This window comes from Opisthocomus hoazin, chromosome 15, assembly GCF_030867145.1.
Source record: "Opisthocomus hoazin isolate bOpiHoa1 chromosome 15, bOpiHoa1.hap1, whole genome shotgun sequence".
NCBI classification, from domain to species: Eukaryota; Metazoa; Chordata; class Aves; order Opisthocomiformes; family Opisthocomidae; genus Opisthocomus; species Opisthocomus hoazin.
Window position 1 is genome coordinate 16,298,556 of NC_134428.1, and position 26,803 is coordinate 16,325,358.

At 43.3% G+C, this 26,803-nt stretch overlaps 3 protein-coding genes across 5 annotated transcripts in view; all 3 read right to left on the minus strand.

Annotated features, from left to right (window-relative positions):
• Positions 1 to 1,274: 1,274 nt before the first annotated feature.
• RPS15A (ribosomal protein S15a) lies at positions 1,275 to 18,895 on the minus strand. Of its 2 annotated transcripts, none has more exons than XM_075436862.1 (5): positions 18,891 to 18,895; positions 4,458 to 4,595; positions 4,187 to 4,266; positions 2,640 to 2,725; positions 1,275 to 1,410 (listed from the first exon to the last, which is right to left on the minus strand). In XM_075436862.1, the coding sequence occupies exons 2-5, from the start codon at positions 4,588 to 4,590 to the stop codon at positions 1,317 to 1,319; spliced, it is 393 nt and encodes a 130-aa protein (XP_075292977.1). In that variant the 5' UTR covers positions 4,591 to 4,595; positions 18,891 to 18,895; the 3' UTR covers positions 1,275 to 1,316. The 2 variants fall into 2 exon arrangements, with proteins under 2 accessions (XP_075292977.1, XP_075292976.1); XM_075436861.1 differs by lacking the exon at positions 18,891 to 18,895 and adding an exon at positions 5,707 to 5,802.
• ARL6IP1 (ARL6 interacting reticulophagy regulator 1) lies at positions 6,510 to 13,658 on the minus strand. The gene is made up of 6 exons (XM_075436898.1): positions 13,551 to 13,658; positions 11,491 to 11,624; positions 9,567 to 9,686; positions 8,552 to 8,669; positions 7,806 to 7,890; positions 6,510 to 7,580 (listed from the first exon to the last, which is right to left on the minus strand). Exons 1-6 carry the CDS (start codon positions 13,584 to 13,586, stop codon positions 7,462 to 7,464), a joined length of 612 nt encoding a protein of 203 aa, XP_075293013.1. The 5' UTR covers positions 13,587 to 13,658; the 3' UTR covers positions 6,510 to 7,461.
• Positions 18,891 to 26,803, minus strand: part of SMG1 (SMG1 nonsense mediated mRNA decay associated PI3K related kinase) — a 72,346-nt gene continuing 64,433 nt past the window's right edge. For both annotated transcript variants that reach the window (XM_075436859.1, XM_075436860.1), the window contains 7 exons: positions 26,605 to 26,784; positions 26,156 to 26,383; positions 23,381 to 23,592; positions 23,081 to 23,187; positions 22,149 to 22,328; positions 21,895 to 22,001; positions 18,891 to 21,217 (listed from right to left, as the gene is read on the minus strand). In XM_075436859.1, coding sequence (XP_075292974.1) covers positions 21,140 to 21,217; positions 21,895 to 22,001; positions 22,149 to 22,328; positions 23,081 to 23,187; positions 23,381 to 23,592; positions 26,156 to 26,383; positions 26,605 to 26,784 — 1,092 coding nt within the window. In that variant the 3' untranslated portion in view covers positions 18,891 to 21,139. The remainder of the gene's footprint in view (positions 21,218 to 21,894; positions 22,002 to 22,148; positions 22,329 to 23,080; positions 23,188 to 23,380; positions 23,593 to 26,155; positions 26,384 to 26,604; positions 26,785 to 26,803) is intronic.

Consider the following 26,803-nt stretch of genomic DNA (forward strand, 5'->3'; position numbering starts at 1 on the left):
CCACACCAGGAAAGGCTGTGCCGCCTGTCTACAAGGAGTTAATACACATTTGCTTAGAAGCAAGCATCCCCTTCTCCTTTTCTCCATAAAAAAATAACAGACTGAACTCAAGCAGGTTACATAGTCATAAACTACAGGCTTTGTGCCTGCAGCCAGCCACTTCCACCCCCAGGCTCTCTGAAAAGCTTTGCAGTGAAGTACCACCTCCGAGGCACATCACTTCTGAAGCAACTGGACCTATCAGGACAGATCACCAAGCAGGAGAATTGTTTCCAGCTGTTTGTATCAGAACCACAAATTCAGCAGCTGTTTTAACGTGAGTTGAAACAGGCTTGCTACTTTTCAATAGGCTCCTTCCTCACAGACCCTAAACAAAGCAAAATCAGGTAAGGGATTTCCAACTGCTGTTAAAGGACAATGCAGTCAGCCCAGAAATTTGCTTCCCATTCTCTACATCTGCAAATAGCTCTTCAGCTGTACTCACCTTCTCTCTGTACTGCTCTGAAAGAAATTTGTTGATTTTTCTGTATCACCAAATACATTATGCTGCCATGCATCAGATGCCTGAAAAAAAGACCAACAACTTGTTCAATACTAAACATTCGCTACCTGTAGGTTCAGATATCCTTCTTTCCTCACTCCAAAACTAACTTGAAGAAATCCTAAACAGCTAAATCTCCACGGCAACATGCAAAGCAGCTCCACACCAACTACCCTACCCAAAACTGATGTTTCAAAGGACTTTCAAACTAGAGATTTGAAAGATAAAAAGCATTATTCACCCCTCTACCCCAGTTACTCATTACGCTGCAAGATGTGGAAGAAGATTGTGATCTGAAATCAAACTTCAACCAGCTTAATTATTCCACAACCCCACATCTCGTAACTTTTTATACCATAAACAGGAAGCATCTTCTGGCAAGGCATCTTCTATTATTTAGCTAAAAGGTGAACCGAGTTATATGTAACTATGGAGACACACATATCTAATAACTAAGAAGCAATCCCACCACATGACAGTCGAGTATGCAGTTTAACACTGGAGTTCCCTGTGGAACTATTCTGAAGTGACCTGCAACTGTCAATCAAGTGGTAATTATGGAAAGTACCTACATTACTAAGAGACAAAAGTTGTGACCAAGGACGGTGTGGAACCCAAACAGCATTTGCAGGAAAGATGGAACTTAAGCACTACTCACTGAAGAGCTGCCTGTTACAAGCACTATCACAGGCAGCGTTAAAAGTCATTAAAATACCGACTGGAAACACCAGAGTCCATTTGAACAATTTATTAGTATCCTCTTTTTTTACAAGTTTTAGAAAAAGAATCCCAGGATTTTGCCTCCTGTGTGTTTTCGCCTAGCCTCCTCATGGTCCATGATGCCAGCTGAGGTTGTCAGTACAATGTACCTATTAAGAAAGAACAAATGTTCAGTTTATCGGTTTGTTCTATGCTTGTGCAGAGTCGACAGCACTAACTGCACTTCCGTATTACAACAGCAAGTTCTTTTTCTGTAAGAACGGGCCTAACAGAACTTATATCAGGTTACCAGACAATGAAAAAGAAACTCCTCTCACAAGTACAACTCTGCAGCGCACAAAGGACATTTGCAGGCTTCTGTTCTCCAACTATTTGCCTAAGTCTCAGCAAGTTCTCTTGCACATTCCCACTGCAAAATCAGTTCAGCTGTTGTAGCAGTAGCAACTCTATCATTTCTAGACAAAGTGTGCTTCTACTTTAAGCAGACATTTTTCTCCAGAGCAGGTAGAGTTGCCATGGTGCCAGACAGCTCCTCAACTCCGAGCGCTTTGTCTCTCCGTGTTTTGAGCACTTGCACTGCTGCAGATGAGGATCTGGGTCTGGACTGACAACTGAAGCAGCCTTAGTCGTTGTCAATGCCAGCATTCGGATTATCAGCATACTTCACTCACACAGCGTCGCGTTTGAGAACCTCCTGTCCCACCACTCTGTAAATACTCTTAAAAATATGACAACACACAGTAGTAAGCTATACAGGTACAGCTGAAGTGAGCAGCTTATCAGTGGAGCTTTAATAACAAAAATGACAAGGAACTGTTAATCCTGCCTTTGATGGACAGACTGGCTGGTAGACTCCTCTAGCTCTCTCATCCTGGTGCACTGAGATTTATTACTCTTGTCTCAGGGAATTTTGGGAAGGAATGACAAACTGCGTAACACTAAGATTTTCTGTGTTGTGAAGGTTCGTTTAACAGAGTTTCTGAGACTCTCCTCACTTTATATCTAATCAATTGATACACAGTCAAGAAGTCTATATGATAGTATGACCTACTTCCACTGGCCTGATAACTTACATGACTCCTCCCCATCCAGACATCGTCCTTAACATTAAAATGAGTATGAGAAAAATCCTACCTTCCTGCTAAACTGTAGAAATGGTGAAACCAGGATTTACCAAAGCCAAGCAAAAACAGGTCCTTGCTCAGCAATGCCCCTTTAAAACTGGTTAAAAAGAGCATGTATGGAAGATGGATTTTTAGACTGGTACCTACTTCCAGATTGATGAGAGGAAAGGCGTTAGGGGAGTCTAACTCAGGCAGCCTGGAAGTGTAATTAACAAAAACCATACCACACGGATTTAACTCTTCTTCATACTTACCCAAACTGACGTGAAGGCAGTAGGTTGTTCTGCCACTTTTCCAAATCCTTCAGCTGAACATCAAATCTGGGACTGATTACACCACACTATAAAAGAGAATTCCATCACAAACTGAAGAACTTTCTAAACTGGATTTGGACAACAGTCATTCCAACTCACCGAACTAAGGAATTTTACAGCTGCAATTAAAATATTTTTGGCAGCAAAAGATGAGCGTATCAAGAAACACGCTCCATTACCCATAGTATGACACAGCGCTTCCTCTGAGGTGAGCGGAAACTCTCACACAGCTATTCAGCTGTTACTTCCTGAGCCTGGCCTCCTCCTCCTCACCTAAACAGAGTGACCTACACTGCTGCTGAAGCTAAACTAACAAATTAACGGCTAGACCTGGGACAGCACAAACCACTGAAGGTTATTAAGCATCCTGTATCATCAAAAAAAAAGTGATTACTCAGGGATGTACTACTCCTAATCCTCATACATAGTTAGCAAAAAAATCTGTAGATTTTAAACAGGGAGAAACTGACGTGCATAAAAGTTATCAAGTTTTCAAGTTAATTGTATTACTGACTATGACCACTACTACCACCTCCAGTTACCTCACTGGCTCCAATTATCTTAATATCCAAGAGCAAACCAAACAACGGTCCCCTTAGTGCAGTTATTCAGAGAAATATCATATCCAGCTGCACCCTGCAATATCTCTTACGAGATCATCCAGGAAGAGTTCAAGGAACACTACACTCAAACCTGACGTGCATTATTTTTATTACAGACACATAACACTGCTGATTTGGGTAGTCTCTACCTACTACACTCAAACAACTTTCAGCCGCAATATTTGTTCATCATGGAGATAGCCCCCAATGTATTTTGACTAATTCATTTTTCTTATATTTCTCTACTAAAGAGCCACTTCCCAACTGAATAGCTTAACTGGAAACAATGATGCACAACAAGCCATCACAGACCTAGACCGCTCAGTATCTTGAGACAAAAGCATTTTAAAAATTGCCAGAAAGCACATGAACACTTCATGTGATCCAGGAACTTAAAAAACTAATAAACAAAACATTTAACTTTCCCTCAACTGCAAGCAAAGCCCATCCAGCAGCAGCAAAAAGGCTTGTCCTCTCAACATTTAAAGATATTAAACATCAACTGGAAAGTAACTGAGTTCCTATCTCTCAAGTCTTCTAGACAGCTTAAACATCAAAGAAACTGAGAAATAACTAGGTAGCCAGAAAGCCTTTAAAGGGAGAGAAACACACACTGCACTCATAAGCAGACTTCCCTAAAAATGTCTTACATATCCAGCGTTTCACACAAATATAATTAGTCAACCATACTATTATGAATCTACAAAAATTAACAAGCATCTGACAACCACTGATAGCACCCATACTACTCTCATTTGCATGGATTCAATAAATACTACCTTCTTTAGGTAAAATTCATTCAGAACAGGAGCAAACATTTAAAAAAAACAAACGTGTCATTTACACATCTTCCTAGAGAACTGAATTTAGGAAGACAAATCCTACCTTGTTGAGTCTGCCTGTGAGATTGACAACAATCTTCCCAGCTCTGTGATCGTCAATTATCTCAAACTCACCAATGTAACCTACAAAAGATTACAAAACAGACAAATCAAACATATAATACTTAGTCACATTAATACAACTCAGTTAACTATGTTGTACAAAACTAGTTCCAGCATCTTGATTTACTTTCAGTCAAAAAGCACTTTAACACAACAGCATCCATGGAAACCACAAACAAGAAACATGTCAGCGCTGTGCATTCCAGACTTACCATGCTTCATCATCACGGTTAAAAAACGGACGATTACTTTGGAGCACGGCCTAATGAGAACTTGGCGTTTCCCACGTTTCTCTGCATTGTTGATGCTTTTGAGAGCATCGGCTAGAACATTCATGCGCACCATGATGCCTGGGGGAAGGAGGAGGCAGTTACGTACATCAGCTTTTCAGCACAGAAATAGTGAGCAGCATGCATTTCCAGGCTAATTTTAGACCTAAAAGATCTAAGACCGATAGAAAGTTACATTAAACCTTAAAAAGCATCCTTAGACTAAAAAGCAGATCAAATCATGTACTCAGGTATGCCCAAGAAGATTCACAACTATCATAACAAGTTAGGAAATCTGATACACTTCTTCAAACTTGGCTTTATCAACACACACACACACAAAGATTTAAAAACATGTCACCAGCATGACACCTTTCCCAGGTGAATTGTTTGGGACTTTTAAACCCAATTACGCAGCGTTAGCCCTGTTCAAAAACTAGGTTGTACACGGTACTAAACAGAACCGATACTGCTTGGCTTGCCTGTCTGCAAAAAAATTTCAGAATGGAAGCGCAATGCAACACTCCGAAAAGGAAACCGGGCACCAACTCTCACATTCTCCTGACAACAACAGCCCCCCACGTACCGCAAGGCATCACAAGCCTTGGTACCGCCGCCCCACTCACCAACGGAGCCAGTGCACTGCCGGACCGAGCCCAGGCCGCCTCCGGGCCACAGGGCCATTCCCTCAACGGCCCGGCCCTGCAGCACGCGGGGGCTTTCACCCCCAAGGCAGGGACCCCCAGACAAGCAGGCCTGGCCAATTCCTGCCCACGGGGCGAGCGCCGCCAGATCACCCGACCGCCCCCACGGCCCTCCGCTACCTCCTCCCCGGCCTCGCCGCACGACCCTCGCTCCCTGCAGTCCACAGCCGCCGCGGCCCGGCTCCGCAGCGCCCTGCCCAGCCTCCCGCCGCCCCGGCCCGGGCCCAGCCGCCCTGCCAGCCGCCGCCCTCGGCTGCCGCCCCGCATCCCCGCGAAGAGCGGAGCCACAGGCAGGAGGGTGCTTCCCCCCACCCTCCGCTCCGCAGGCTACAGCGAGCCCTGGGGGAGACGCCGCCGGCTCAGAACGGGCCGGGCCGGTCGGGCGCACCCTCCTGGCCCCGGCGAGGCGGGCAGACGCGGCCGCGGGGCCCGGATGGGGCCGGGAGGCAGCGGATGCCGGCCGGGACCAGCGACACCCCCCCTCTCACCGGCGCAGCAAGATGGCGGAAAAGGAAGAGGCCGGGCGCCCGCGCGGGATTATGGGAGGGCCATTGGCGCGGGTGGCGCGCGGCGCCCCGACAGACTTCGCGAGACTTGGCTTCCCAGTCGGGAGGCGCCGCGCGCCGGGCCTTGTCATGCCCATTGGCCAACAGCCGCATGTCGCACTTCCGGAGCGACGCTCCCGCCCGGGTTCCTACAGCAACGGGGACGCCGGGCGAGGGGCGGGACGCGGCGACACCTCACAACAAACCGAAACCCCGGGAGCCTCAGCCCAGCAGCGGGACAGCGCGACGGCACGGCCACCGCGGCTCTGCCGTCCGGCAGGGTGCGCTCCCGTTGCCTCGCCCTTGTTCCTCCCCGGACAGACCACAACGGAGGAAGTCCCAGGCTGCTCCCCGGCGCAGCTCCGACAGGGCGTCCCAGGGAAGCTGGGGGTTCGCGGCGGGCAGGGCCGCACCGGGGGCCGGGCTGCACGCCCTCCGGGTTTAACGCCGCTCCGCAGGCGGTACGGGTTCTGAACAGCGCCTTCCGGGCTGCTCCGCGGCGCCTCCCGGCATCGCATGCCCACCACTCACACCCCGCCGCGGCAGGCGGCCCCGCGGCCAGCCCCCTCCGCAGCAGCAGCTCTCGGCGCACTGTCCAGGCTGACACAAGTCTTACTGCTCGCAGTGAGCCACTCCAAACAACAGGCATCCTCCCGTTCGGACACTGCACACGGCACCCAGTCCCCGCTCCTGACTGACAGACATTCGCGCAGTTCTCCGTGTGGTCACAACGAGCAAGACTTCACGAAGTTTCAGTCTGTATTTAGCTATCCAACAGTTACAACAGACACTGAGTTCATTTTTAAAACAGTCAACTGTTAAAATGCATTAACACAGGTTTTAGCTTTAAAGAAAAAAGCTCATAAAAAAGGAGGGAGAGGTCATAGAAAAGCACAAACAATTCAGACTGGCTTATTTACAGAGACAAACCTACCATATTCAAGGTGATTTTTTTATACAGATCACATTCACAAAACCAAACGCGTACACGGCTCCATGACAACAGCAGTTTTTAGAACAATCAACTCTTCCCGCACCACACAACTCATTTTCTACAGTCTCGGCGCAAGAAGTTGAAGTTTACACTACTGCTAAATAACAACTACAAATTTATATATTCCAGACACCTACTCAACAGATAATCTGGTATATGCAGCCAAAAAAAGCAAACAGATTCAGTGAGACAAGAGGATCACCTTCTGCAGCGATTTTGGGTATGCACCCTCAGTATGATCATTCTGTTCAACTAATTGTCCCCCTTCCACAAGGATCAGTAGTAACAAGTCTCCAAGAAGCATAAATTTTCAGAACTGTCTTTCATACCTGCAGTAGCTACAAATTAACAACCAGTGAAACTAACACAGTCATAGAAATGCTACCACACATCATAACTCTGATGTTTCTTGAGTAGGGGTACTTATTTACAGGGCCTCTTAGTTTGGTGAAGACACTTTACAAAGCTCCATACATCAAGGTCAGGATCTTTCACAGAAGATCAGCTGCAGGCTGCAGAACCCCAGTCAGCACAGCAAGAAGACACACAAACCCACCACAGTTGCTAGAGTGACATTTTCACTTCATCAGGGAGCCAATAAAAAAAGCCAGTGAGCAATACAACTTCTATTATCTTAATTATATGTTAATTCTCAAAACTGTTCCCAAGGAAACCTTTTACAAGAGTGAACAGCAGTAAAGTCTTCATTCATTTTTATTTTCCTTATGCTTGAGAAGTTTGTTTATCTCCCTTTTTGCCATTCCAATGTACTTTGTAATGATACCATGCTGGTTTAGTCCAGGAAACAGCAAGAAGAAACTTACTGCAGAGGAAAAAAAAAGTAATTAATACTCCTTTAACAAGCTCCTGTCACCTTGAAATTCCTTGCTTCTCTTAAGCCCCAATTAACTGCTTGAAAACAGAAAAAAAAATCCTGCAACAAAAAAAAAATCACCACACAAACAGCCAAAACTTACTTCTACCAGCCTCATACCATTTTAGGCAGCTTACAGAATACTTCCTTCTGTTTTGCATGCTGCACACTTACCAATAAGATAGGTCAGGAACAGGTTGTGAACTTGCTGTCCAATCCAGGCAACCACAGCAAGAGAAAAAAGCATGGTCATGAAGTACTAAAAAAATGAAAAGGTAACAGTTATCACAGATCTATTGGAAATTCTCCCCTTTCCCCTCAGCATCTGGCAACACTTCAACATTTAAAACTAACTTGAAGTTTGCTGGCTCTTCCACATGCAGTACCCACGTGTAGGCTTGTTAAAATTGAGGTTACAGAGTCTACAATTGTATGCTCTCATTTATTTTTAGACCACCAGCTTTACAGGACGCAGGTTCTTTTCTGTCCAGCTATGCCTTAGAGTCAGATCCCCACTGACAACTTGAGCCTCACAGGGTTCCTGAAGCTGTTTTCAGGAGAGTAAACTCCATAGTTCATGTACCTAAGCCAACACATTAGTAAGATCTAGTTTTCTGGACAGATCACGTACACTAGAAACAAGCTGTGTTTCCAGAACTGACCTAGCCAAAGAAACCCAGTTTAGCTTTATGTTAGTATCAAGGGTATGCTCCTAACTGCACAGCACTGCAAGTTTGAAGTCCTGTATCTTGCCACTCCAGGTTTGAGTAACATGTGACTGGCATCAGGTCACAGCCAGAACTGCTGGGTCTTGGTTTGAAATACCAGCTTTATTCAGACACGTGCCTTGCTAAAATACTTAAGACAAAACAAAACAAAGAAAATCTTGAGAACAGAGATGAACTCCTGGAACTCAATACCATTTTAGGCTTCTCTTCCTTCAGTGTGAAGAGACGTTTCCACCATCCAACAGTCCGGCGACGAGATTTTACCAAATTGCTGCAAATCTCATGAAATCTTTGCTGCTGTTCCGTAGTCCTTTTATTAAAGAAAAAAGCCAGAAATAAGAGTTTAAGATCTCATATGAAATTTAAAAAAAGTCTCCCATGATATTTTTTCAGCAGTAAAAATTTATCCAGTACTTGTCCTGGCATATGCTTCACTTGGTTTTATACCTTATCTTTATTGAGCATGGTAATGCAATTGCCCGTGTATTTTTTTCTGTACACTGACTCTCAAACTGCCTCCCAAAGAGCAACCACATTCAAACTAGAAGACCACTGATTTTAATCCAATACCAGGGTGATACATACAAGTAATACACACCTGATACCCATTTGTATTACTTTGGTTTTTGTGCCAGTTCCTTATTAGACAAGAGCATTTATCCACTGGTCATCTTAAAGCAGATGGACGAAAATTTACTTTTAACTCAAAATTTAGTTCAAATAAGGTTCTCCTCCAGCTTACTGCTCTCATGTAAGCCCTGCCCTTCTTCAAATCTGTTTCAATCACATTCATACTCTCTGCATTACTCTATTCCTTCATCATATTTACTACTGCCACTCTTTCCAAACATATAATCCAATACCCTTCTTCATAATTTCAGTTCACAGTATCTGTTATCCATTAACTACTAATAACTAGTTTAGCAGAACTAGCATTCTTAAGAGAGCAAAGAATGTGCCTACTCCTTCAAAAAAACTCGTGTTTTTCTAGAAGAGAAGAACAAATATATGTTGTAGTAATTATCTTTCAGAAAAAGAAAAATGAAGGACATCTTACCATCCTCACTTCATATATTATAGAGACTGACGATTTCATACTATAATGACTCTATAAAGTAATCATTTGATATCTGCAAGTCAGATATTCATTTTGACAAAGTTCAGATTTTATTTACAGTCAAACTGTTTTAATTCAAGCTTTCCTCACCATTTATTAGAGCCAAAAATTCTAGGTGCAAGAGCAGGAACAAGATAATCAGCCAAACAGAGGAACATAACAAAACAGGAGACAGCTGAAAGAACTGATGGGTCCAAGTAGTAGATCATCCTGCAGAAAGAAGATAACAGAAATGATTTCTGGATGCTCAGACTGCTGAATACTAGACATATGTACTCAACTCTTCAGATTGGCTCAGGATTTCAAGCAGTAGGCATAACCTCTTGCCCAACCTCAAAAAATGTATTAGTAACAGCAAATTTGAAAAAGAGGTTTAAGTACTTCAACAATATTACAAAGAAAGACAGATTAAAAAATACAATTTTCTTCATGTACTAAATAAGAACACACTACCCCTACCATTCTGTGATTCTGTGAAGTTCAGTAAAAGTACAAATGATTTTTTTCATTATTGCGCTCTCAGCAGTTGACACCTAGTGAACTTCACACTGATGTGAAGTTCACTAACAGGGGATGAGGGTGAGTGAGTGAACATATGGAATAACCAGGCAGAGTGAAAGCTCTAGTCCTGGTTCTTAAGTCACAGCATTCAGATCCACTGCGGGTTGTCATCTGCTCTGTCACACCTGTGAGGGCAAACCAAACTTGCTCTGGACAAGGAGCCATAAATCTCCACTTTTACCTGTGAAATGTGCCATCACTCAAATACAGCAGTATGGGTAACGGACAAGAACTAGCACTCTCATAAGTGTCTGTTAATGCTCAGCTGTGCCCTGTGCTACTTATTTGCACTTAACAGAACTTCCTGAACAATGAAGTAATGAAAGTAAAGACACAGTCCACTGCACAGCCAGTCTTTCTATACACTTTGCACAGTGCTACTGCGCTGAATGTTCCAGTAAATTTTTCATAGCTACCAATTCAGAATCTTAGTCGTTCCATCTAATGTCTTCAAAGTATTATTCAACACAAGATCTTTCCTGTTATAATCACGGAATTTATAGCAGAATACCCTGAAGTTCATGCAATTACTTCTTTGAAAAGTTACTTTTCAGTTTCATTTGATTTCAAGCCTCCTCACCTCCCCTGAAGACCATTAAATTTATATTAGCCAGAAGACCGATTATCTCTGCCTCACCTGGTTCAACATTTATTTCTGTAACTCCTCTCTTCTTACTCCAAAAACACATGCAACTGGCAAACTGCACAGCTGGTGTGGACACTTACCTGTACAGGGCAGGCTGGGGTCATATTGACTCCTGCCAGGTTACATAAAAGCACATACAAGTGCCTCCTCCAGCCAGCCAGCTCTATCTGCACTCCAGAGACACAAAGCAGTCCCCCATCCTGCCAACTGAAACTTACCTGCAGTCTTTTCTTTTCCTCCTTTCTCAAAGGACAGGACAGAGAATGTAAAAAAACAAGTTGTGCAAAACTGATTGAACTCATCCTAAACACCACATCAAAGATGCAGAATAGGAAAGTTTATCCTATGGAAACAAGTCTTCCATAATGATGTTGCTGTTGGTTTGGGGAAAAAAGCCAAAGGAGATAACCAGATTTGGCTAAGAAGCAGGACACAAAGGATGAAGGCCGAATACAACCGCACCAATGAAGAACATACAGCTGAGCACGGTAAAAAACTACAGCAACCATAGCTGGCAAGCAGCTTTTGCAGAAAGCACTGCCCCTCCTCCAAGCAGGATATGACTCGAGCAGGATGTCACTTCCCACTCACAGTACTTAAGGTTTTTCTTTTCAACAAAGTTCACACGCATTCAGAAACAGAACCTGGAGTAACAGCCTTCCTATTACATTTTTAAAGACATCTAGTAAGACATCATTAACTATGTAATAGGAAGGTTGTTATTTCATCATTTACTCAATAAGTTTCCTACCTATTACAGCTATGAAAGTGCAATGGTGTTCTAGGCTCCCTCCACAAGCTACTTACAGAAAAGAAAAGGAAACAACGCTCATCAGCGCCAGAGGAAACCAGGCTCTCTCCCAGCGAAGAACTTTATCAGTGATCAAAATCACTTCTCCCCATCCTTGCAACTGCTCTTCCAAGCTAGCAGTTTCTGTAGCCTACACACAAAGAAAAGAAAATTCTTTATTACTAACCAGAGCAGCTAAAAAAACAAGTGTCATAATTGAAGACCCCAGTGACAAATGTTTCTGAGCAATTAAATTACCAGTAATGTTGTAAATTTTGTACTAAATTATGACACTGTAACAGGGACACTTTAAAATAGTCAAGATCCTAACAAAGTAGCAGTATATCTTATTAGACCAAATGATAACTCCTCACAGACTCTGCCAAGGTGTTTTCCCCCTAATCTCCCACTTACAGTATTCCCTCCCTTGTGATTAGCAGAAAGCCAAGTTTTAAAGTCTAGCTAAAACCTCTGACATTTTCAGTGTCAACGTATGGAAAACTGCAACACAAGAACTACGTAAAATACATGTATTTTCAAAGACAACTCTGCCACATTGAACTGAAGCTTTCTAGTTGCTGTCCAACACCAGTTTTTTATTACATGGAAGATGTATAAAAACTCAGAATCCACAGTAAAGTTACCCAACTGATCGCATTTGGACTGCAAAGAAAGTTTTTCCACAGGTTGCCCAAGACAGCAATCCGGCAGCCTGTAAACTCCTCTTCCCATACTATTCCTACATTCCTCCCTACGTATCTTCTGCAAGGAGGCCTTGCCTGCTCTGGCACCAGCTTGCTAAGCAGTTCACCTGAGGTGTTCCACATTTAATACAACTTAATAGTTTCCCCTCAGCAGTACATCACTAGAGTAACAAAGGCACTGAGTGCTGCTACCATGGTAAAGCATAGCTTTCTTGTGCAATACCATTGGAAACTATTTGAAAACTACAAATAGTTTTCAAATTTAGTTTCAAAATTAGTTCAGGACCAAAAATAAAGAGTAGAAAACTATCCAACATGCTGATGAACACCCTCCAGTTATCATATCTATTTCACATATAAACACAAACTGTCACATGGAGAAAAAATAAGCTGCATTTCTCCAGATGACATTTTACAACAAATTGTTTTGCTTTATTACCTCTGGCTGCCTGCATTTAACATCACAACCAAGAGAAAATTTAATGGGAAACAGACTAGAACATAACAGCATTATTAATAGCAGCCTGCCTCTGTCAGCCTAGAAGACAACCGTTGTAATTTGTTTTCCCACTGGTCCAGGTAGAGGAAGCTTAAGTCAGCTTTTGTCAACAGCACTTAATTCCAGAGCCCATCCATCGAAAGTGTTTTTTCGTTAATCAAACATGGATTTTCCAGAAATACGAACTCCTGCTCCGAAAGGGGCATCTCTCCTGAACACTGCAGGTATTTTTGGCAATACAGTTCCGTGGATGTTTTCTGCAGAAATCCGCACCTGCCCTCCCTCTCTGCACTGCTGACCGTCGGCCCCAGAGCCTCCCGCGGCCAGAACAGCCCTGAGCAGCAACGCCCCCAAGAGCTTCCCTTCGCCAGCCCCGCCAGACGCTTCCACAGCGGTTTCCCAAACCCCACGGCAGCCGTTTACCATTACAAAGGCGGATACACGCATCCTCCTATTTATTTACGTTTTTAAGCATTTAAGTCCACCCCCGATGTGTTTAATCTAGGCAGATCATCCAGCTCCCGGCACCCCCCTGCATCGCCGCGGCGCGGCGGGTGTCACACGGCGGCCCCCCGCGCCAGGCAAGGGCCAGGCACCACGGTGAGCCCCGGCCCGCTCCCGGGACGCACGGAGCGCGGCCTCCTCAGGCCCCAAGGCACAAGCCGGGCCCCGCACAGGAACCTCGCAGAAGCACAGGCCAGCGCCGGGCGGCAATCCCCCCGCGCCTCACCTGCTCGGGGGCCCAGGCGCCCTCGCCAACCGCCGCGGGCCGGACAGGCTACTCCGCGCCGGCGGGGCCGAGCAGCCGCCAGCCCTGCCCCAGCCGGGCAGCACCTCCCCGCCTCCCGCCCCAGACAGGGCCGCCCGCCCTCACCAGCTGGTAGACGCTGTTGTTGTCGCCCTCCGCCATCTTGCACAGCTCTCCCACTGCCGCTCCCGGCCGGCCGCACCCTCCCCTCACACCCCGCGCCGCCACCTTTTATAGCCTTCGAGGCTCCTCTCGGCATTCTGATTGGCCTTCTCGAAACACAGCGCGACCCAATCCCAGAGCTCCTGTCGAGCCCCATCGACAGCCGGTTGGCTGGCGGGATTCGAATGGCGACAGCCGCCCAATCAGGGCGGGGCGTCAGCGCCTTCTTCCCCTCCCTCCGTCGCAGTGCGACTGCGGCAGGAGTGGGCGGGCCGGGCCGGGCCGGGCCGGGCGGGGCGGGGCGGGGCGGGGCGGGGCGGGGCGGGGCGGGGCGGGGCTGGGCTGCCCGTGGTGAGCGTTGGCGAGGGCGTAGCGCCGGCAGGTGCCCGCCGGGCCGTGAGGAAGGCGCCGGAGCGGGCTTGGCCGCGGGGGGTGGCCGCGCCGGAGCGGGGGTGGCCACACCGTCACCTCCCCGCCGAGGCTGCCGAGTGTAATGCTGTTATTTTAAAAAACCCCGGCCTGTGTACCCCGACGTGCGGTGATCAGGAGGCAAACAAGTCAAAGGTTATGTGCTGCTCAGAGACGTTACCTCTTCTCACGGGCCCCACGAACTGGCAGAGGCACCTGAAGGCGACCGCCCAGGCCCGGTCGCTGCAGCAGAGACAGGATTGATCTCTCCCCTGACGGACACATTCAAAACAGCGATCAAAGCTCCAGCGACGCATTTGCTCTGACTCCGTGTATGCAGTGGTTGCCCTCTCTCCGGGAGAGGGTCATATTTAGCACATTGGGCTCCTTAATCTGGACATAATACCAGAATGCCAATAAAACCACAAGATTGGGGGGGGGGGGGGGGGGGGGGGGGAAGCACAAACGCATTTAGATTGGATATTAGGAAAAATTTCTTCCCTGAAAGAGTGGTCAGGCATTGGAACAGGCTGCCCAGGGGAGGAGTGCAGTCCCCATCCCCAGAGGTGTTCAAAAAATGTGCAGACCTGGTGCTTCAGGACGTGGTCAGCAGACATGGTGGGCATGGGGTGATGGCTGGCCTTGATCATCTTAGAGGTCTTTTCCAACCTTCATGATTCTGTGATTCTATGATTGCATGGCACCAGAGGCGCTCACCAACAAACTGTCTTTGACTTAAAGTTTGCTGGTTTTCCAGCATGGTTACTTATTTATTGCACGTGGCCAGTGTGAAGCAGCCGGTGCGTCAGCTGTAGACAGCAGGATCTGCGGGTGCGGGATTTCTGGATTACCACAGGGGAAACGGGTGGAACAACAACTAGCTTTGCAAGAAGGTTCTCCAGCTCTGAACACCACCACTGCCTGACCTAGCTGGGGTAATTACCATCTGTCCAACAAGTTGCTTTGTTTTTTTCAGAAGCTGTGGTAGCATGGGAATAGACATAGGAGAAAAGCACTGGGAGACAAGTATTTTTTTCTGACTTAACTTCCTAAGTGTTTGTCATGTATGTTAATGAGATTAATTACAATCCCTAGGATGTAATACAATTCCAAAATGAGAGCAAAGAAAACATCCTGGAAACATTTCTGGCACCAAAACTGCAATACTTTTCGAACCCAACTCACTGGCTTGATGGAGAGGAGAAAGACTAAACATGACACTGTAAAAGCAAAAATGTGTCTATACTGAATTGTTTGATCTTTTGCAGGGTGTTTTTCACACTCATTCAAGATTGTATGTAAAGAATAGGTACTTTATTGAACAACTTTTTGATTCATTCACGTGTTGCTAAAAGCCATGAGTCTTTTTGTGTACTATTTTGCACTTAAAAATGATGGAGTCCACCCTCAACATCTTTAATTTTACCACAGTAAAGCTCAAACAAAAGCTAATCTGCTAAGGAAGCAACACCAGCAGTAATTCTGGTTAGTATTTGAGGAAGCATGGACGCACGTAGAGGCATGATGCATTGCTGTTCTGGGAGTAATGTGTAGTGCCCTGCAGAGGCCACCTCTATGGCTATTCGACATGACCAGCTGGCTCCTGGTTCCATCCATTTGTATGATTCTCACCACAACACCACAGGCACTTGCCAGTGAAAAAAGCAGGTATTTCCATTACCTCCAAGCACTGTCAGATTTGTTACCTTCCAGCCAGTCTCTCAAAACACCAGCTCCCAGGTCAGTCTACTGTTGAAGCTTCTCTCCCATCCTAGGCGGCCCACAGAGGTGCCGTTCCCTCGTGTTACGTGTTTCTGTAGCTCGGAGGAGCTGAGGGAAAAGCGAGCCTTGCAGGATGCCCTCGCATTGGAGGAGACAGGCCTTCACATGCAGAGAGCAGGACAGCGTGGGGCCCTGCCGCCCTGCTCAATGCCCCCCTCCCTGAGCAGCCAGGCCTTTGGAAGCACAATGTAAAGTGAAAAAGAGATGTGTGTGTATACATACAGATGTATATGTTTATAAATTTGGTTGTTGAAGTCCTAATGTAAAAGGCAGAGAATGGTAACAGTAGTAGCTCGGAGTGTAGAGGACTATTCACCACCTCCCATACATTACCTGAGCTATAGAAAGCCAATTATTTTCTGTATGCTTCAACGTATGGCAGATCATGCTGCAATGTGCTGCATTCTTCCTACTATGCTGAGATTCTGTCTTAGCAGATGCACAGAAAATTAAACACCCAAGCTAACTTCACAGCACCTTTAAAAGGAGCAGTTTAATTGCTCTGTACACTTAGGGCAGACACAGAGACACACATAGTACATGCTAAGCCTTCACCCGTTCACCATATTAATACAATAAATGCATCTCAGACTTCTTTCTTACGCTGTTAATAAAAAATTCATCTGACGGATGGCCAAATTGCTCTAATCAACTATGTGTTTAGCTACATACAACAGTAGTTTTATGTAGTACCTGTACTTTCAATGAAATTCTTTAACTAAAATATTAACAGTATACTCAATTAATTACTGTTCTTCACTACAGAAAAAAAAATAAACATCCATGTGATAACTGGGTACTGTGTTAAGAAAGCAGATGATGGTGTCATCTTAAACTTCCTTCCTAGTCCAATTCTTTCATGCGTAAAGGGGTGTGTCCGCTAATTTTAGGAAAAACTTGCAAAAAAAGAAAGGGGAAAAAAAGCGCAAAGAAACCTTTGAAGTACTGGAGTGTGCTAAAAGAGGATGGCCAAATGTTCTAGGCACAGAATACACTGATGAATAAGTGAAGCAAATTAACCTCAAGGACTACAGTATTCACAGAAACGGAGCTTTAACCTCTCCAGTCCCCTCCAGTATTTCTGAAGGAATATTTTTCTATGGTGCTTTTCACTGAGGTATCACAAAGCAGTTAACAGGACGAGGATTATTTGATCAGTCCATCAGCAGGTGGATGGCACTACGTGCTGTCACGGGCCTGGAGCTCATGGCTGCTGCAATTCCCACAATGGAGTCTGTGCAGTGAAACACAGGCCTCTCCCGCGCCAGGTAGCCTCGCACTTGTGTTCAGTGTCACCAGTGCTTTTACAGATGTCTCATTCACCTTTCCTTGGAAAACTGTATCCCCTCCCTCTGATTTATGTCTGATTTATATGTGAGACAGGAGTCTTTTACAGATTTTAAAAATTAGACAAAATATACTACTAGTTAAATAGACTTATCACTGAATGCAGAACTAAATGTTGCAAAGGAAAAATAGACCAGCAGGTCCACAGGAGGCCACAAAGATAATCAGAGGGCTGGAGCACCTCTCCTGTGATGAAAGGCTGAGAGAGTTGGGGCTGTTCAGCCTGGAGAAGAGCAGGCTGCGGGGAGACTTTACTGTGGCCTTCCAGTACCTGAAGGGGCCCATAGGAAAGACGGGGACAATCTTTCTAGCCAGGCCTGTTGCAATAGAACAAGGAGCAGTGGCTTTAAACTAAGGGAGGGTAGATTTAGACTGGATATAAGGAAGAAATTTTTTTACAATGAGGATGGTGAAACACTGGCACAGGTTGCCCAGAGGTGGTCGATGCCCCATCCTTGGGAACATTCACGGCCAGGCTGGACGGGGATCTGAGCAGCCTGGTCTGTTGAAGATGTCAATGCTCACTGCAGGGGGGCTGGGATAGATGGCCTCTGAAGGTCCCTTCCGACCCAAAGCATTCTATGATTTAACTCCCTGCAAAGTACCAAAATGATTTCTGTTAACTGTACACATCTGTTACAATTTAAGTTTCAGTTATATTAACTTGACACTGCAATTATTCCACCAAAATAATTCTAATGACTCCAGTTTGCTTAACCTATCCCATTAACCCATCTGGTGGAGCAGTGCATGTTTACATCTTGGCTCTACAGAGGTGAGCAGGAAGAGAGGCAAACTAGTGACTGGATTTTGAAAGGGTTAAGAGCATCTCAACCATTATCCTACACGACTGGGAGGCGGGAATGACTTAAAATGGATGAGCATACTTTGAGAAAGCAGTTTATAGCATGGTCCCTTGGTTAGCATTTACTGCAAATGACCATCATGCAAAAATTGCCATCAGCTGAACAGTCTGAATTCTACAGCTTCAGCTGATTTGTAATGTTATTTACAAAGATTTGCTTCTAGATTTGCATTATTCTAGGTCTGTCTTACTGCAGAAAAGCGTCTCAGTTTTACTGAAAAATCAAGCAATTTTATGTCTTTATAAGAAACACATTATCTTTTAAAAGATAATGTAACTGATGCAGTCTTATTTACCATGCAAGATGCACACACAGAATCTGCATTTTAGGTTTAACCAAGACTGTACGAATTTGCCACACTGTCAACGTTTACCAAGAAAAATGCATCAGTACACAAAAGCCAACAGTCCCACCAACTCCTCAGCAGGTGAGCTGTCTCCTCAACATTAGTTACGCAAATTTAAGTCGCAGCAGAATCATGCTCTAAATAGGGATTTGTTTTGTATTTGTTTGTATTAGGCACTTTATTCTCCCCCGTAATTTTCACAACCACAAGCAGTCTAGCATACAAGGAAGTTATGAATACATATTCTTTTTTTATTTTAAAACTTTATTAATTTACGCAGTAAGAACCCATCTCCACACACGTGTTTCATTTCTGGATAGCAGAGGTATAATGCATGAGCCACAGGTGAGTGCATTACCCCTCCCTACCCCCCAACTTCCAAGAAATAAAACAGCATGTATAACACACTCTTGTTACTACGGTACTCCAAACAGATTGTTCATAAGGTCACCTTTAACTGGAGAAAAATAAAAAGGACCAACAGCATCAAGTGTCCCGTTCTGCATATGAATGTTCCTCCCTGCAACATTCAAACGCCTTCTTTCTTGCAATGCACGGCGCAGCAGATGGGTCAGGAAGCAATGGCAGTGGAATGCATTTGCACGGTATCATTAGACATCAAGCCTGTGACTTCCCTAATCAGGCAATCAGAATGCAAAAAAGGCTGTGTGTCTGTTGAAAATTCTTACACTTCAAAGTGCATGTCCACGAAAAATTGGCAACAGAGGAGAAAGTGAATTCTAAGACCTACTGAGGAGGCAGAACAGTTAGCATAGTGCAAATACTGAAAATAATACAAGTTCGTCTATTACTTATGCCTGGTGTTAACTGATGTCATCTGAAAGTTACTAGCCAAGCTTTCTACTCAGATGGACTGCTGCAAATCCACTCAATTAAATGAATTTTATGCCAGTAGTGAGCTTGGCTCCACTCCTTTAATACTTAAATTTGGACTGAAAAAAATGCTGTATTTAAAATGTGTTTTGACCCTGAAAAGTGACTAAAATGGCATAAAGGATCTTCTCACATCTATCGTTTTTCAGCAACTGCACGTAATGAATTCACCAAGTTTACAAAAGAGAAACTTTTTGTACATAGCTATGCAAATCGATCTGGGTTGCGAACACCAGTGTGCATTTCTGCTTTAGCTATGAGCACCTTTAAGGTTCTGTAGTTGTAACTGAACTGTGTTAGGTTTATTTGCTCTAAGAAAAGGAATTTGCCTTTTCCTAAAGGTGTCCCACTTTAAAGTACAGCTAAAGGTGAACTTTAAAGGGAAGCAAGAAATCTTTTAGACAACCAACAGACAAGCAGGACATCAAAGTAAGAAGATGCCATTTTTAGAGAGACTTTTCTGACCATAATCACACTTCGAGTGCAGAACTGATTAAAAACCAAAAAATCTTGGTGGAAGATTCACTATGGATGCATTACTGAACAGCCATCTATAGAAATAATATGGCAAAGGAACATTACTTTGCAGAAATCTTTACAGATCTAGTTGAACAAAAATTGGAGAGTCCTTCATTTTCTGGATTGTATGTATACCCCTGTGAGCTGAAGTGCTATAATTTACAAGTGTAAACTAAAGTATTAGGAAAGTGAAGTAAAAAGGATATCACTCTGCCTCCACCAGAACATCACTTTATTGTTTGTCTGTCATCAACAATGTAAAACTCTACTAGATACTCTATCCTGGTTTTTAAAAAGGTAAAGATTACATTGGATTAGCTACATCGTACGAAAGAAACTACAGCAATCACAGCAGAATGAGATTGGAGGGACAATCTGAATTACAAAAAAGTGTACACTGCAAGCAGAGGGAAGTGCACATTAAATCAAATGCCTGTAGGATTCATTACTTTTAGATGCACAGTGACAATTTTGAGAAACTGTACATAATAGAATCACAAAAATGACTTTAAAATAACCAAAATTACATTTTGCATTTGACCATCCAACTCATAAGTAATAATTGATGTTCTGTATTTTCAGTGCTTTTGGAAAATTTGTTTACCAAACAAAATTTAAGTTGTTAATTTGACTAAACTGTGAAGTAGAAGGATTGAAACAAAAAGGATATTGGAAGTACGCCTAACCTACAAGAATAAGCCAAGAAGGGTGTGTGCAAGGAAAGGCTAGGAGGGAGGAGAGAAAGGAAAGAGGAAAGGGAGAAGAGAACAAAGGCTTTTTCTTCTATCTCAGAAGTTCTTCCAATGCAGCGTATATCTGATGTACAGCTCTTCGCTTTCAGTCCATTTCTGAAGTTTAGGCGTTGTAGCCTTTTTCCACACTAACTGGTCGACTCAACCAGCACTGTTGCCACGCAACAAGAGTAACAAGAATCTGAATGCATCAAATCTTCCCTTGCTGTGATTTCTTCATGGCCCCATTTTTTTTCTGTTTTTCTTTGACCAGGGTTCGGTGTTTCCTGAATTGTTCACAGGGTCAGGTGGAATTGAATTCCAAATCACTCTGCGGTTTGTAGCATCCCGATTTCTTTCTGCAGCTAACCCCCAGACACGTTTGCAGTTCTTCCGTAGCAGAAAGACAAACCGTGTTGTTCAAGCGGTGAGCTTTCACCCTTGACCGCGGGGGTTACAGACCATTGTGTTTAGCGTATCCCTGAGTGCAGCTATCCTGCAGGATTCACTTCCCAGTGCACCGAGATTTCCTAGGTTTCCTCAGATTAGGCCCCAGTATGCATCACCACCGCCTGTGGTGCGGCTATGGATGCCTGAGGCCGAGTCGATTCTGGTGGATGTCTGACCTCGCTGAACCAGACTCACGTGCTTTCTCCCTACTCATACCCAGGCAGTCCAACCTTCATACAGCTGAGCCAAGTTATCTAGATTAGTTGCTTCCTTAATCACAAAGTCAACCTATCAAAAAGGTAAAACAAGTAATTAAAAATAAGCTAGATTTTTACAAGTGTTTAAATAATCTTAAAATTTACTCTTGAGCGTCACCTACAAACACAAAACTTCAGTGAAAAAATCTATAGGAACTGTAAACTTCATCTTACATAGCTTTGTGTAGTCCACATAAACAACAGGAATTTGTACTGGAGGGGCAAAAAAAGATCACACATCATCTCATTCACAGCCCATATCTTGAAAACAGTCACAATTTAGGTGGATATCTGTGTCCACTGATTCAGTTTCCCAGAGACAGGAGCATGGTTGTGTTATGCTGGTAAATACAGACAAGTTCTGTCCTTTAGACAGATGTACAGACCTCATGTTCTACCTGGATATCAACAGTTATGCAACTGTTAGCTTACTGATACACAAGAGGTGATTTTATCCAATTCATGAGTTTGTATAAATCTATGATATAGGAAACAAAAGCATTTGATAAAAAACCAAATGCAGCAATACAAGGCAGAAGCACACCTTGATTTGTGTTGGAATATAAATAGCACACCTCAAAAGGGCCCCCTCATTCACAGCAGGATTTTTTTAGTCTTTATGGCATACTTCAGCACGCATACACAAGTGCTTACTACCAAATATTTAAAGCAAGGACGAGAACTGGAGCTTTACTATTTTCAACTCACCTGTTCAGCAACAGACATTCTCCTGTTGGGATCCACATCTCGGCCTTCTAACTTGGCTTTGACCCGCTTCCACACGCTAACTGCATACGAATTCCTTTCCTGCACGGCTAAAGGTACCAAACAAGATTAATTCAGTTTTACATTCCTGCACAGAAGCCCACTGAGGTGTTTTGGGGTTTTTTTGTTGTTAGTGGTGGTGGTTGTGCTTGTTTGAGGATTTTGTTTATTTGTTTGGATTTTGAGCCCACAGTTACCTTTTCCCGTCTTAGGGTCCCTGGCTGTCTTTTTGGGACTACAGGCAACACTTTTGCCAGTTCCTGGGACTGTGCTTGGAGGAGTATCTGCTGACGTGGCAAGATTTTTCTGAATTAGCTTTCTTGCATTCTGCGACATCACCTCTGGCTGAGTTTTCTGGCCTGTATTGCTCCGTACAGCTGTAAAGACAGTTTAAAAGCACTTAAACTATTAAAAATGATATATTGTAGATGCAAGAAAAAACACAATTAAATGTGTATCAAATGCAGCTATCAGTACTTCGGTACAAATGCATTTTAAACTTTACACCAGTTCTTCCCTCTTCAATCTTTCCATTTTCTGATTTCTTTCACTTCATAAACAAGAGGTTTTGTTCCACTGCAAAACATTTATTTACATTAAGCAAATTTTTATCGGCTCTCAACCTCTAATTCTATCATTTTGTACAGCAGTTGTAAAATACAATTCTTGTTCTTGATGGAAATCATGAACCTGCGCTTAGTCCAAATACTGAGAGTCAAATAATCCTTTAAATAGAAAGAAATCCATGCTCGTGAGAAACTTTATTCATGTTTTTTTACTGTAAAGTAATGAAAATTTTGCAAACATGAATGCATTGGTAGGGTTTCAGGATTAACTCCAAAGTCTCCATAAATATTAATACTAATTTCAACAGAAATTACACTTCAGTTGATATACATGACAATGCATTCCATGTATTCTGGGCTTTGTGGAGCCAATCCAGATCTCGAAGGCTATTCAAAGGCTATGATCAAGTGGTCATTCAGTATTGTATGCTGAATGACTGGAATTTTATAAGCTTTTATAATCTTATAGATATTGTCTGTATTTCAAAATTTAATAGAAGTTATGATCCCCTCTCTAATATCAATTCCTGACATTTTAATGTTTGTGCTTTTTCAAGTATTACCTGCAGCAAAGGTTGGCTGATATGTAGCAGCTGATGTCGGGCTTGAGCATTCATTTGATGTATCCGTGACTAAGGGTGATGCAAAACCCACCAGATTATTGTAGACACTAGGAAACATAATGGAGTTGATAAGTATTCATGCAACTACTTGACTTCTGGAAAATCCAAAATGAAAGTCAGATTTTCAAAAAGATTTCTGCATTCTAAGATAACCACCAAGGAGATACCCCATGCTGTGTTTCTGCTATACACAAGTAGATAAGCAAAATGCCCTCACCTGAGACAAGGTGGCTTTCTTACCTTTGGCTCTGTGTTTTAAGTTCTTTCAAGGTGGGAGTTATTTCCTGCAGCATTTCAACATGTTCCTGACTGCGGACTTGACCCATAACCTGAACTAATGTAAACAAAACTGTCTGAATATTATCTTGCCACGACTTATATTCACCCAAGAACTGCCTAACACTACTCTCATAGGGAACTTCTTCACCATCTGCCAAAGCCGCTTCTTCATCCTGTAACAAAGATGTGTAAAAAGGTTAACTATTTGATATATTTCAGATAAAAGAATAAAGCTGAGCATTTCTTAGCCTTTTCAGCCCCTCAGTTTGTCATTTGACTACAAATAACCATGATTTTCAGTAGTTACATTTGAAGAAAATAAATTTGAAAAATATCAAGTGTTTTACTGATTAAAAACCTAGAGGATTTGTAAACAGAAAGAAAAGGTTTCATCTGCCAAATAAAAGGTTTAATTCAACCAAAGCCTGATTAGCCTCTAGAAATAAAGCTTTATGAATTGTTAGAAGTGAAATGAATCTTATGTCTTGAACTCCACGTGCATGAACACATATTACTGTTTCTAGATACTTTGAAAAGCACACAGAAACCGTGGGTACAATCTACCGTGGCAGCGATTATAAGAGAAAGCGAAGAGGTCACCTTACCCACTGAAATTTGAAAGATAATTTGGGATAACACAACCAGATTTGAAAAGGAGTGCCAATCCTGGTGGCATCTAGTTAATTTCCTCCATGACAGTAAAGCCACAGCATCGTGTATGGTCAAAACAAAAGCTTCGGCATACACCATATACCCAATCATTGCGCTGCATTAAATCACAATGGAACTGTACTCTATCCGTTAGAACATAAGACTATTGGCCCAACAAAAGGGGAGTAAATGGAAAACTGTCAATGTTGATGCCTGTGTTGTGTGGGAACAACAGGGATTTATCTGTGAAAGTAATACCATTGAGGCCCAAGACATTTGTCTTGACTGTGAACAAAATGTCTGTCATTTCGAAATGCATCCTGATGAAACCCCTGAAACTATACTTCTATATGTTGGAAATGTATCTGCATGAGAACCCTTTGTGATTCTGTATCTATAGACAACACCACTGCAGACGCATATAATCATGCAAGTATCTGTATTTGTAATTTTACCAAAATTATAGGACGTGATTTTAACTATTCAGCTCCTGTTGCAGAATCACAGAATGGCAGGGGTTGGAAGGGACCTCTGTGGGTCATCTAGTCCAACCCTCCTGCCGAAGCAGGGTCACCTACAGCAGGCTGCACAGGACCTTGTCCAGGCAGGTCTTGAATATCTCCAGAGAAGGAGACTCCACAACCACAACCACCCACCAATTGCTACAAGCTAACCATACATCATATGAAGATCTATCGCCTACCCCTATTGGGACGAGCCTCACATTGGTGAGAAGACTGTTGCAACATGATGACTTAAATCAATTGCTAGAACAAATTCAGAAAAACGGACAAAGAACCCTGATTACCGTCCATCATGATACAGAGAAGTTACACGGTATCCTAGAAAGAGTGAAGAAGGATGGAGATCATCATTGGAAGGATACCTTATTTGGATGGTCACCAAGAGCAACAAGAATTCTGAATCAAATATTACATCCCATTACAATTTCTCTAATTTTTGTTGTATTATGTTTGCTGTTAAACATTATTCTGTACGTTAAAGTGTAGAAGATAGCTAGGCTGGCACTGCTACAAAGACCTCCTCACAAATATAACATTTCTTAATTATATTTAACAAAATCTTAATAATCAAGTAGACCAACCAAAAATTTCCCTTAAATTATAATTGGAATGTAGTATTAATCTGTTTATAGGCACAGAGGCAAGAGGTGACCACATTGCCAGTCAGAGATGCACTGACTTTAGTCACAGGGTGGAATGTTGGTGGTGCAAACCTCCACTGCCACCAGGCCACCTGCCAATCTCAAGAATAAGCCAACATTGTTTTCTTGCCTGGGATACAAAAGCAGCGAGTTAGGACAACTTGGCACTTTTCTTGTCAGAAAAAAAAAAAAAAAGACTAAAGTCAATTGTCTCGCAACCCTATAAAAAGCGGTCCTAAGTGAGGCCCACTGAGCTCTCCTGGACCACAGCGGGCTGCGACCAACATCTCCCTCCGAGTGGGACACCTCTCAGAGCTCGCCAACTCTCAAGTTCTTACAGAGGACCATTGCTGAAAACCAACGATGGGACCTGGGCTGAAACCTTTCACTCCTGGAGGCTCAGCCCTTGCCCGTTGAGAAATGTTGAGACATTTGAAGTGAGTATTTCACTGATTTGGAGGGCAATTTTTAACAGGTATACTTTTATACATTTATATATCTTTGTGTCTGCGTGCATGTGTATGTGAACTGATTTAGGTACCTGATAGCAAGTATAGTATAAATATTGCCATCTCGAATCTGTAATTACGTCACTGTTGTGATTAAAGTAAATTCTATTAATTCACCTGGTAAATGTCAAATTAGTCAATGGGTAAGTGCTGCTAAAAATCTTGTGATCCACCTTAAAACTGTGAATAAACCTTAGACTGCTACTAGACACATATAATCCTTTAAACCTAAACCATTGATAAAGTCTGGGGCTAAGTCTGGATCCAGCCACACTTAAGCTCCTCTCTGAGAAGGAGTTTAGAAAGTAAGGGTGTCCATTCTGAAACTTGAGACTCAATGGGAGGGTCTCTTTAAGCAGCCTAACCCACTCATTTGTGACAGGAATAAATCTAATCAAGTTTTAGGCATACCTTTGCCATAGCTTTCAGTAGATGTTTGACATCTCCAAGTTGTCTGTTATGACCAGTGAGCACAGTTTTAATACTATCCACCAGATTCTGAATTGTTTCACAAACTGTTTCTATTTGCTGTTCTCTTTCTGTTTGTACTGTTCTCTGTGTAGATATTTCCTGGGTCAACTGCTTGTGAGCCGAGTGAAGCCATTCAGAGCTGCCAATAGGATGTTCAAGACCAGTGCCCTAAAAATAACACAAACATTTTTGTATCTGTATCCAGAGATAAAATTCAATTACTGTGTAGATGCTACTGCCAAATGTTTAGCGGCTGATGGAATAAACTCAGTAATCCACAATCCATTAGAAGATATTCATAACATTAATTCAGAATGAAAGACAAAATTGAAAACTCCCGATTACAGCGATTCTGTAATGTTACATATTTTGCTTTGAGCTTTACTTACAACTCTCTGAAGCAGGCGAAGCTCAAGCTCAGAGACTGAGCTGTTGAACTGCGATGCAAATGAGCACATTTGTTGACAGCGTTTGAGAAGTTCAAATAATGCAGCATCAAGATTTAAGGCTTCTGCTGTTCTAGTACGTAAACTTTCAAAGTGAATGATATTACTGCAGAGGAAAGTGACCTGAAAATCAGAGTGAGAA

Bases quoted from the DNA above. Each gene is read 5' to 3' on its own strand.
- RPS15A (XM_075436862.1), bottom strand. From the start codon at position 4,590: ATGGTGCGCATGAATGTTCTAGCCGATGCTCTCAAAAGCATCAACAAT. The intron at 4,267-4,457 runs GTAAGTCTGGAA...AATCTTTTGTAG, and splicing joins AACCGTGATGATGAAGCATG to GTTACATTGGTGAGTTTGAG. The intron at 2,726-4,186 runs GTAGGATTTGTC...TCTCTTTTATAG, and splicing joins TCACAGGCAGACTCAACAAG to TGTGGTGTAATCAGTCCCAG.
- ARL6IP1 (XM_075436898.1), bottom strand. From the start codon at position 13,586: ATGGCGGAGGGCGACAACAACAGCGTCTACCAGCTG. The intron at 11,625-13,550 runs GTGAGGGCGGGC...CTTTGTGTGTAG, and splicing joins ACAACAGCGTCTACCAGCTG to GCTACAGAAACTGCTAGCTT. The intron at 8,670-9,566 runs GTGAGGAAAGCT...CTTTAATAAAAG, and splicing joins ATTTTTGGCTCTAATAAATG to GACTACGGAACAGCAGCAAA.